This window comes from Anarhichas minor, unplaced genomic scaffold (assembly GCF_050575085.1).
Source record: "Anarhichas minor isolate MPS153535 unplaced genomic scaffold, ASM5057508v1 ptg000021l, whole genome shotgun sequence".
Taxonomy (NCBI): Eukaryota; Metazoa; Chordata; class Actinopteri; order Perciformes; family Anarhichadidae; genus Anarhichas; species Anarhichas minor.
In genome coordinates, this window is record NW_027466467.1 from 2807680 (window position 1) to 2819886 (window position 12207).

At 43.7% G+C, this 12207-nt stretch overlaps 1 protein-coding gene across 1 annotated transcript; it reads right to left on the bottom strand.

The window, feature by feature from the left end:
• Nucleotides 1-253: 253 nt before the first annotated feature.
• mych (myelocytomatosis oncogene homolog) lies at nt 254-6929 on the bottom strand. The gene is made up of 3 exons (XM_076096050.1): nt 6691-6929; nt 4437-5001; nt 254-3271 (listed from the first exon to the last, which is right to left on the bottom strand). Exons 2-3 carry the CDS (start codon nt 4984-4986, stop codon nt 2691-2693), a joined length of 1131 nt encoding a protein of 376 aa, XP_075952165.1. The 5' UTR covers nt 4987-5001; nt 6691-6929; the 3' UTR covers nt 254-2690.
• Between the last annotated feature and the right edge of the window lie 5278 nt (nt 6930-12207).

Genomic DNA, 12207 nt, shown 5'->3' on the forward strand with positions numbered 1-12207 from the left:
TATATATATATATATATATATATATATATATATAAACACTTAAATCCTTATTCATTGTTCTGATTTATTGATGTTTTCTAGAGATTTGAAAGTGATGTATTACAATCTTTACATTTATGTCTCACTTAACAGTACGAGTTTTAGTAAGTGTATAATTACATTAAAATATATAAAACTTCCTTTTCTTTATGTCACTCTGTACATTCAATGGGTGTGTGTGTGTGTGCACAATTAAACCACAAAGACTTCCAGCTCTCATTCATTCTTTAATTACATCAATATTTAAAAAAAAGTGCTGCTTGGTAAAGAACAACATTTCTTTACAATCCTCAAATTCAAAAAAAAGAAAAAGACTAAAATAATTTATGATACAATAACAAAAATAAACATTTTCTTTAAAAAAAGAAAAAAGAAAAAAAAAAGAAAAGAAAAGGCTGTACAATATATATATATATATATTAAAAAAAAAAAAAAAGAAAAGGCTGTACAATATATATATATATATATATATATATATATAAAAAAATAAAAATAAAAAAAGGCCAGACTGCAGCCAGGTGGAGGTAGGTTTTTCCATGTGAATAACAAAAATCACCCCTGCTGTCTTGTTAAAACCTCGGACTCTTTACGACTGAAGGCGCTCCACAAAAACACACATTGGGAGACGTTTGGAAGAAAAACCAACAGGAGCTAAAGCTTCTTTAAAAAAACAAAACGGATTAGGTTTCAACAAGACAGCGACACTAACAAACAGGAAACATGAAGTCCTGAACAAGATGCATTTCAAGGCAGAACAGGTTTTTACCATTAAAACGCCTCTACTCATTATTCCTACCAACCAGGGTCTGTTCAAGTACACCATCAGAACCAAGAACAACTCAATCGATAAAAAACAGGATCCTTTTTAAGACATTTGACACCAATAAGCAAATGCTTTGTCATCTGCAATAATTGATATTTAGAGTAAAATGGCTTTCAGTTAAACTTTTCAACCCCATTATCGATTTTTAAAATTCTAAATCCAGCCCAAAGTTTGACTAAACACGTGCTGGTGAACACGAACAGCATTAACTTACATCGTTTAATATATCAGTCGGTGTCACTGGTCACTTCAGCGGCTACTTTGTGTCCATGTAAAGCAAAAATAATTACAGTTTGATTGGGCACAAAATGGTGCCAGTGAAAGTCGTCCATCTTTAAAAACAAACACGGGGGAATGTTAGTCAGCGGCCCTCGTTCATGCAACACATACATGGCTCAAATCCTGTTCTGAAACGGACAATACTTTATAGACTTTTAAAATCATGCGAGACATCTGCTTAGAAAGCAAAATCAATCTTTAATTGAATTACAAAATGTTCACGTCAATGTGACGACGCTCAACGGCTGAAATGTTTGATGCCGAGGGACAATTTCACAAACAATCTTTGACCAAAGACGGTCACTGACAAATGAATCACAACATTAAAAGGTCGTCTAATAATAAAAATTTGCTGACCGTTTTACTTAATTTGCATTAAATGATTTTAGCAAAAGGGACTCAACGTCACAGTGTCGGCCTCCTCCAACGACAACCGTTGTGACAACCAATAAAACGTCAGGACACCAACCGTGTGGCCCTCCTTGTTCTGGCCAGAATCTAAACGTTACGCAGAAGTTCTCCCGTCCCGACTTTGGCTGATTTGCTACGACGGCTCAGTTCAGTCCACTTTCCAGCTCAAGTCTACTCAAAACCTGAAATCTGCTTAATATGGCTAGTTTGAACAGTTTCAGACAATTCTTATATTACATGAAGTAATTTCTCACACACACACACACACACACACACACACACACACAGTCACTACTGAAGTGACTGAGCTGGAGGTGGACTGAGCCGAGGCCCAGCATTATGTTGCGTATTCAGTTTTAAACCTGGTCTGTACAGTACTGTCACTGACACACATTAACCTGATAACAGAGTGGTGTCGGGCCCGAGGGGGTCCGCCTGAGGCCAAGTAGGGCTGAAAGCACACTGAAGAACCGTGTTTATAATCCTGATCAAAAACATTCAAAGAGCATCGGATTTGGAATTTAACTGGAATTGAAAAAATAAAATAAAATAACTTTGAAGCCACCACCAGACACCTTGTCAGAGCGGAGGGATCACTGGTTAGTATGGCTATAGAGACATCCTGAAAACACAATATTCAAGTTTCATTGAACTACTGAGCTGATGTGGCTTCAAGTTATTTGGCCGCTGCCATTTGGCATCCCCAAAAAGTAACAAAAATATCCAGATGGGATGAAATAAAGAAACAACAAAAAGAGATATTGTCTTTCAGTGTGCGTTCAGCCAAATAAAAAATAATATATATATATATATATATAATAAATCTACTAGCGCCATCCTTGTTTCAAACTTTAAAAAAACAACTCTACAACAGTCAGCAGTCAAGGCATGAGAATGATCAACTCTGAGGCAACGAGTGAGTTGTTTATGTCCATGGCAGCAAGAGAGAGTCTATACAGTCCAGATCTATTGTTACCAGAAAGTCCTTGAAATGTCAAACTTTGTGCGCTCTTGACACGCCGTCCTTTGTCCCGGCACAACCCCCATTGTCTTTGTACAAAGTCTCTTCCCTTAACCCCACCCCCCAAACATTGTCTCTTTAAACAGCTAAACAAACGAGTCTCTTCTGGATCGATTACTAACTGCGAAGCTGCTCCAGCCGGGCCTTCAGCTCTTCCTGCTTGGCTCTGAGTCTGTCCCTCTTGGACTGCAGCCTGTGGCTCTCGTCCTCCAGGCCATAGATGCAGTCCCGCGCCTTCTTCAGGATCACCACCTTGGACGCCTTGTCGTTGTGCGACAGCTCTGGCACGTTGTCTCGCAGGTGCACGAAACAGTTCTTCAGCTCGTTGCGCCGCTGACGCTCCATCACGTTGTGCGTCCGCCGCCGCTCCTCCTCGTCCTCCGTCTCCGTCGAGTTGTGTTGATGGTTGTGGTGGTGGTACCGCGACGAGGACGACGAAGACGAGCTACGAGAGGAGCGGTGAAAGCGCGACGAGCTGTCGCCCCCTCGCGAGCGCTTGCTGGACGAGGACGAAGGCGGCGGCGATGCGGGACATGGCGCCGCGTAGTTGTGTTGCAGGTGGATCTCAAAGTGGTGGCGTTGGAGAGCTCGCTTCTCCTCTTCCTGCTTCTGGTGACGGACAGACAGGTCGGCCAATGAGGGCCGAGGGGAGGCGCTGGATGAACAGCGCACCACAGTGACCACGTCAATCTCCTCCTCTGTAAGGGAAGAAGAAGAACAAACGAGAGATGGGTGAGACGAGTCCAACCAATTTGTTTTCTGACCGTCAACATTTCAGAGACACCACAAACAAGAGTGTCGACACTGTAAACAACACACCACCGTGGACTTGGCTCACACACACACACGCACTTAAAGCAGTCTGTTGTAAACAGACTGGCAGAATTACAGCAACAGCTAAATGTATAAACAGTAGTTACAGTTTTAATGCTTTAAAATATAAAATTAAGTATTTTCAGTCAAATTCGCACATTAAAAGCTATTTAATGTTAAAAATAGTTTAATTTTGAAAAGCTAAAAATACAAAAAAGTCAAATTTTTTAAACAATATTTTCAGAATGAGCGATCCTAAAAAGAACATTTCAGTAAACGCCAGTCTGCCCTCTTCCTCTCTGGTCTACAGCCAGAGGATGCCAGAGGGCTCGAGTCAGTAAAATTACTCATTAGGAGTTAATGGATGGAGCCGCAACAGTTACCACCGAACATGACTCACCCACCCTCCCCAACTCCCTCCCTCCCTCCTCGGTCGATTATTTCTCCTAAAACCTCTCATCTACTCAGCGGAGGGCTGAAGCCCCGCCCACGCTGCTGAAACAACATCCTCAGTCGTAAAAGAAAAAAGAAAAAAAAAAGGCTTCTGCAGATTAAAAAAGGTGGGCGGCCGGTGTCCAGATAAGGCTGAGTGCAAAGAACAATTTGGGCACGGTGCCACTAAAACTAACTGAATTATCAATGAACTGCCAGTGAGGCTTTTGTGGGGCGAGGAGTGTTTATATGGATAAGCTGCACAATGACATGGTGGGCGTGTCGGACCTAAAAGCATAAATAAAATACTAAAAATAATTTGCATTTTGTTTGAAATAAGATCCTAAAGGAACCCCTGATTGAAGACTCATAAGAAGTCAGAGGGTCGGCGGTTCGATCCCCGGCTCCGGCTCTGCTAGTCGCATGTCGATGTGTCCTTGAGCAAGACACTTAACCCCAAAATTGCTCCTGTAGCTGTGCCTATGGTGTAGAAATGTGATAGAATCTGAATTGTAAGTCGCTTTGGATAAAAGCGTCTGCTAAAATGACTGTAATGTAAAAGTCCAAACATTCTGGCTCAACTCTCAGAAATGGATATAAAAGGAGGCGTGAACTCACCAGAGTCGCTGGATGAGTAGGTGGACAGCTCGCCACCGGTGGACCCGTAGTCCGACGTGACCTCGCTGGGCTCCTGGGTTTCCATCAGGTTCTGGCAGTCGAGCGTGGAGCCAGCGATCTCCTCGAAGATGCTGGTGTTGATGTCGGACAGCAGAGGGCTGGAGCCCAGCATGGTGGAGACCAGCTTCTCCTCCAGGCTCTTGTCGCTCGCCAGGCACTGCCACAGGCAGTCCTCGCCGCTCTCCTCCAGCGGGGAGCAGGGCAGGCTGGGCTCGCCGTCCTTCTCGGCAGCACCGCCGGAGTGGAAGAAGTCGCAGTTCCAGTTGAGCTGCATGTCGTGGTCCTCCAGCAGGATGTCGGAGACGTAGCTCAGCTGGTCCTCCTTGGACAGGGGCTTGCTGCAGCCGCCCAGCCCGGTCTTCATCGGCGGGGACTGGGGGGGCGTAGGCAGCGACTGGAGGTCCTTCATCAAACTCTGGCAGAACTCGTCGTCAAATAGCAGCGGCTCCGTGTAAAGCCAGTCCTGCGACTGGGAGTAGCTTTGCAACATGTTTGCTTGCAGAATCTGGAGAAGAAAACAAAATAAACTAAAAATCAGAGATGGAGTGATGTTTAAATCCAGAGCAGCTGAGCCGGTAGTGTGTTAAAAGCAGCTCCGTGTCAGTAGTAGGCAGTAAACCCCAGCAGCAGCAACACCTGATGTAGTGAAAGTCCAAACCCGTTTCTCCAGACTGACTCTCACCGGCAGTGGGGCACTTTTTTTATCTGTGTTTACATCACTGTAGCCCCGCCCCCACTGCGCCCCAGGGGAGACCGTAAATAACCCCAAAAACTTTTTTTTTTTTTTTATATAAACACCCTCCCCCCACCCATGACATCATAGGAACAGCTGGGAGAGACGGGGGCAGAAACTCTACAGTTTCTCCACAATTTACATTTTTTCCTCCTCAACACCTGTAAGATGGAGCCCGGCTGCCTGCTGACATGGAAAACAAAAACCCGTAAAGATAAAGAATGGGTGGCTTTTGTTTCCCCTCCCCCCGTTTTTTAGGAGTTGCTCAACAGTTAAAACTCTCTGCTACCATTTCACATACATGACAGCCCCCCTGCAGGACATCCAGAGACTCTCACAACTTGTTTTAAATACTAAAAGCACAAAGCCAGAGTTACCATTGAAAAAAGCCCCACAGATAGTTTGTGATAACACCAACTAGGCCGAACATGCTGCGTTTATTCTGCCTACAATAAACCCTGAATGCATCATGCTATAAAATAAACGTAAAAAATAAATCCTGATTAAAAACCAACCAACAACAGTCCTCTGATTCTAAATGAATTCCCTAAAACCGACCCGACCTGAGAAGCAGTCCTACCAACAGAGGGGGATTCCTGTGCTCCTCCTATGGAGACTTCTGGTATGTGCATGTATAGCAGCCTGTGTGGGAGAACAAAGCAGCAGTGTGCGTGCTGCAGACGGGCTCAGAGTTCTTTAAAAGCTGCCTTTCTTTACCACCACAGCCTGGGAAACCGGAGCCACAAGTCAAATACAGACCAGTCTGCGCCAAAAACTGTAATTAATGGTATTTATGATGACATCCGCTCCGCCCCCCCACACCCCCACACCCCCACACCCCCACACCCCACACTTAACGCAACACTAAATGACTGTTAATCGCATACGAATGCATGGCATTCACAGGACCTACCAGCGTGAAGTACAGACCGTGCGTAAAGAGCAGACAAACCCAGGCAGATAAAAAACTACACATTTCCCAACGAGGTTCTGAATGCAGATTCACTTCAGCGGGATACTGTCCGCCGGGTCGCGCTGGCTGCATGTGCAGGCTGCATGCCTTTGCACCAGACTCGGTAGAACTGAACACGCATTTATATTGAACAGCTTTCGACACATTTACTAAAAATGTCAATATGCATAAACCCCATGTGTCTACACTAGTTTAGTGTTTCCGTGTGAGAGATACGAGCCAATGCACACAAGCTGCAAGACTACAAAAATCCCAAAAAAGGGTGCAGATCCAACGCAGTACGGGTCATTTAAACCAGACGTAGCTTTAGCTCCACCAGGTCTCCACGTGAACCCAGCAATGCATTTATGGAATACAACATTTTAAACCATATGCAACGCCAAATTACAACCAGCAATACATAACACGCAGAATTTAACACGCAGCCATGAGGTGACTTTTTAAAACGCCACATGCGTAAATTTAACTCCACTACGCAGCTGCCTTACCTTCAATGGTCTTCTTGGAGACACACGCAGATGAGAAGAAAATGGCGTAAAACGTCCGAAATATCCGAATAAAGTCCACAGGGAGAGAGGGAGGTGTGCAGGGAAACCAACGTGGAGTTACCGGCTCGTGAGAGATTTTCTGCGTGTGAAATTAAAGTTGGATCCGGGCAGCATGGTGTTTATATCCTGTCAGATTTATTCTTCCCTCCGCTGAGCGCAGACAGAGTGGGTGTGGCCGTCGGGATCGCTCCGTTTATATCCTCGCTTACTAGCCGGTGTCCTTCCGCTGCGGGCCAAAATCGCGCCAAAACGCGAAAACCGGTAAAAAGTCGCTAACGACAATCAAACCTGTCGCCCGTTAACCTTTCGTCGGTTGCCGTTTCGATTGAGTCGTGGCGGAAAAACCGGGGGCGACGGCGAGTCCGGTTATTTTCGCGTCGAAGTCGGGGGACTATGTATTACGTTGCACCGCGGAGGGATACCTCCCGTTGCAAGGATGGGATTCCAGGAAAATGATGGCGGGTAAAAAAAGTTACGACAGAAACACACGTGGATTGAGAGGAGGCGCCGGGTGTCTTACTGCCTGTCTGTCTCGCATCAGAGCTACGCAGATTGGAGACAATTACAATACAAGTTGTTGTTTATTAAATGCGTTCAGAAAAAAAAGAAATGTGTTTGATGAATGTATGATTAAACGCACATATATATATATATATTTATATTTTATATATATTTAAAAAAAATAACTTTAACAGTCGTTAGTGTGGAATGTGGTGTGTAAGCCGGTTTGGTATTTCCAGGCATGTTAGAGGCACACGATTTACAATCCCGTTTTCTCCCCTCTACGTCCTTACTGGCTGTAGGTGAGAGAGAGACAGGCAGGCAGACAGGCTGCATGCTTTTAAAGCCACGTTTTACTCCAATTCCAACTCTTGCAGGGGTGTTTCACCATCCGTCCCTCACCGGCTCCTCCTCCCACTATAGCCCGTTACTACTACTACAACGACAAACTATCTCAAACTGTCATCCACGTAGTTTTGAAGCAGAACGGTTTCATTTTACGCACAATGAAGCTCTCGGACATTTAAATTCACTAACTGGTATAAAAGCGTCTATAGGCTGCACGTGCATAGGCTGTTAATTTATGTTGTGAATAGTTAAAATACAGTTTTATAATGTTTTATATTGTGTGCATTTAGTTTTTTGAATTCTTGCACAAAAAAAAATTAAAACCATGAAAAAATAAATAAATACAAACGTTCTAGTAAGTTGTTAATTTAAAAGGACTGTGCATTGGGATGAATGAACTCCCCCTCTCGGATACCGCAGCCCTCCCTTTTCCCCGCCCGTATAGCTCCTCTCCGGTCGCTGCACGTTACATAACGGACATGGATTCGCCGGTACACGTGCAGACGGGTCGGCCAATCAGTGCGCGAGCCAGCGTCGGTTTACGTGAGATCCTCGGCGAGCTCCGAGGAATCTTGTAATCGGAGCTTGGCAGTCTTCATGCCGACCAAATGCATTCATTTATACCCAGCTCTTTAAATAAACGCACGCGCATATTTAATATTGTATATCTTCACATGAGGCGGTCCGGTTGGTCGTCATCCGATAATGAACACATATATATATATATATATAAAATACGACATACTATACATGACAATTCATTATTTTTGATATATATTCTTCAAAAGGCGGGTAAAGAAAGCTCAAATTGCACCTCTGTGTGTCACCATGTAAATAAACAGCTCCTGCATGTTTACTGTTATTCCAGCATCACAGCCTTGTTGGGAGTCTCTCACATGGAAACTATTTCTCCTGAGAGTATAAATGCTCTCCACATTTCTACAAACAGAGGTGGGGGGGCAGGGGCACCGTAATCCAACACAGAAATAATTATAATTAAAAAAAATAAACTGCACTTCTTTTTCTTTTCTTTCTTAAAGTCTGCTGCTCCACATTTGAAGGATGTGTGTGTGTGTGTTTTTTCCTGTCTGTGGCAGCTGATGTAGGGCGGATCACAGCAGCACAATAGAACATTTTGCACAGAAAGAGAGGACCTGGACGTGAATAACTGGGTTAATGTGCCACCTACTGGCAGACTGACTGACTGGCCTGGTTTCTGCTCTGCATGCTAATAAAGCTCTTGTCTGGCCGAGTGACTGACTGGTTTATCTTCATGACTAACGATGATCAATTCTGGGATTTCAAAAACACGGTTTCACACAGATCCCACCCAAAAGCACATCTGCATTACATTCCATTTCATGATTTTAACTTCCGTTCAGTGCAGTTCATCGTGAGAGCAGCTGATTTCAATGAAGTTAAAAGTTGCTCATCACCACCTTCATTATGAGGTACATGAAGTTCCCACAAGTTGAGCATTTTATGAGGATATTCTTCAGTTCTTTACCAAACTCTTCGTTATGTGATGTGTTTGGTTATTAAACAGAAACGTCTCTCTATCTTGTGCTGTATCAGATTGCTGTTGTTCATGCTTAAAAATAAAGGTTTACCGTAATGATGATGATAAGCATCCATCTTCATCTTCACACCCTGGATTATGTGGTTATTATACAATAGACTCATTTCATATATAAAAACTCATCTGAGTGTTGTTTGTTTTGCTGTGAGATGTGTCGTGACAGACAAAGGTTATTGTTTAAAATAAATAAATAAAGGCAGCTGAAAAATCTGCATAAAAGGACTTATAGAAGTAAACAATAAAAATGAATCTGCTCGTTGCTTTGATGACAAAATTCTCTTAATGTCGGTTTCAACAGTATGATGTAAACAATCTCAATAGTAATCTCTGTCTGGTAGTATTTTTACACAAATCCTGGTCGGCTTGAGGGACATAAGTGATGCAATAAAAACATTTTTCCTCCATTCTTTCCTGCAGTGAAAACTACATGTGGCTGTTCTTATTTCTCAGTTTGTACGTCCTCGATTCCTTTCCTCGCCTCCTCTCCTCACGTCTTAGTCCCTCCCACCTGAGATTGGAGCGAGGAAGAGGCGGCGAGGACAGAGGAGTCTCTGGACTGCTACAGAGCGCAACAGGTCTGGGCCTCACTTCAAGGCCTCGGCTTCAATGTGAACTATACATCTGTAATGTTTGCTCTGTTTGATGAGAAGATGTCCGTTAAACAAAGAGAACTTTACCAGCTCATTGTCAGCATCACATGTTTCAAAATATGGAAAACCAGATGTATAATGGTAATAAAACAGACTGTAATGGACGGCAACATGGTGGTGAATCTAGCACACAGCACTTTTCTTGTATCTGTCTTTGTGTTTTTATGTCTGTATACTTGTGAATCATGTATGTATTCGTGGAACTGTAGATCTGATATAAATTCAATAAAGTTTTCAACAAAAAAAAAGACAGAGGAGTCTAGGCTTCATTTTAAAGCGACGTGTGGCACAGCTGCATCCTCTGTCCATTGTTTCATCATCGCCCACTGCTAGATTTTAAGATCTCAGGTGAGCATAACAGTGTTCAAGACAACGTATATATTTACATTTAATTCAATTCACAACATGGCATAATGTGCAAAAACACGTCACTGGTGCCGATACACCGGTGCATCCTTGCTCACAGCCGCTCCGGCGAGCCTCCTCTTGCTCCCGCTCCTCGAGATGAAGTTTTAGGAATTGAGACGTCGTTTAAGATGGCGCTCTGAGATCAATTTCTAGGTCACAGGCAGGAGGACGGAGGAGACAAGGAGACACAAAATAGAGGAACATGAAGAGCGGCGACACTTCCTCCTCTTATCAAAGCCAGAATGTCACTAGACGTTGATGCTGTGCACATCAACGCATTTGAGGCCAAAGTTTGAGTTTAGTTGAACTTTTTCTGCACAACACGGCGGAAAATCAGATCAGTGCACAGCACGCCGGTTCCCAAAGCTGCCTGAGAGAAGCCAGCCGATCTCTGCATCGGAAGTAACGGCCTTGATCCGCACAATGTTGCCCTTCTGGTGTGAAATCCGTGTGAGAACACTAAACTCCACTTCTTCAGTAAATGACCTCTGAACTCCCGACTGGCTGATTTGGTTTAAATGTCCAATGAACTCTCGCTATTTGAGTGAAAAGATCAACATCTTCACTGACTCAGAGTCTGTTGAATAATTGTGAAACTGCAGACTCACTGAACTTGTTCGAATGGTTTCTACTGCAGTGAGTTTAAAGTTACTCTTAACTTCTTCACTGGTAGCTGACAGACTGAATCCCTGTTTCATGTAAGCTGTTCTCATCCAGCATTCTGTACCTGTGAAAAACAATGCGCTGTAATTCGTTGGTATCCCACAAAATCATTTCACGTATTTAACAATCTTTTCTTAAACCTAACTAAGTATTTTTGGTGTAAACTAAGTATTTAATGATCTTTTCTTATCCCTATTTAAGTAGTTTTGTTGCCTAAAGCTAACTAAGTAGTTTCCTGTGAAGACTGAAGCTTATTTTAAAAAGACTGTTTTCATGTAACAAGCAGAAATTGACACGTGTTGCTGGACTTTCGTAGGAAAACACATTAAAAATGAAGAGTAACTTTTGGTAGGATATCATACGAACAGTTGTGTGATGATATGTTGTTTGATTGTGTTGTAAAACGCTCCTCTTGCGCTAACATCCAAATAAACTCTGGCACGGTGTGATTGCTGCTAAATGTCTGCGTCTCTTTCGTCTGTTCTCATGAATGCTGTAAATTCCTCTGCATGAATGTTGTGAATGTAAAACAGAGTCTTGGTGAAGTATTCAGTCTCTGCGCTGCGGCCTAAAGACAGATGGAGGTCGTAGAAAGAGCAATCTGAAAGATGCCGTCATGTAGGTGGAGCTGATAAACTACTCAAATCTGAACAAAGGCTACTGTCATGTGCAAAAGTGGGTCGTTTAATGTGTGGTCGCACATCCCAGTGGTGCTCACTGTCGTCTAGTTTCTGTTTAAATGGTAAAATTGCTGACTGTCGGGGTTAAAGGTCAATCTGCTGACTGACTGACCGACTGACTGGTTGACCGGCCCAGTGAACTAGATGCTAATAGGAAAGCTAATCGGACACACACACACAGCCGGAGCCCCGGGGGTGAGAGACAGCCTGGGAATGGGATTACCGCAGTGTGTGTGTGTGTGTGTGTGTGTGTGTGTGTGTGTGTGTGTGTGTGTGTGTGTGTGAGTGTGTGTGTGTGTGAGTGTGTGCCACCGCTGTGATCTCCTCCTCCTTATTAGGACACCTCATCCTGCAGTGTGTCTCTGTGCAGGCAGACAGACAGCAGCAGCCTGTCTGCCTGCCCGCTTTAATTAGACAGCAGCTACTGAATGAGCTCACACAGACACACACACACACACACACACACACACACACATCACTGGAGCGAGTGGTTCTCAAACTCTGGTCGGAGGGCTGGTTCTGGTCCACTGGGTGCTGATGGAAGGACATTTGTGATTTAAATCTTCACAATTCTTGAAAAAGAAATCAAAGTCTTCTTTTGGTATTTAAAGTCAAATTAAAACAGCTT

Excerpts from the sequence above, each read along its gene's own strand:
- mych (XM_076096050.1), bottom strand. The coding sequence starts at position 4,986 with ATGTTGCAAAGCTACTCCCAGTCGCAGGACTGGCTTTACACGGAGCCG. Across the intron at positions 3,272-4,436 it reads CTACTCATCCAGCGACTCTG|AGGAGGAGATTGACGTGGTC; the intron begins GTGAGTTCACGC and ends CTTCCCTTACAG.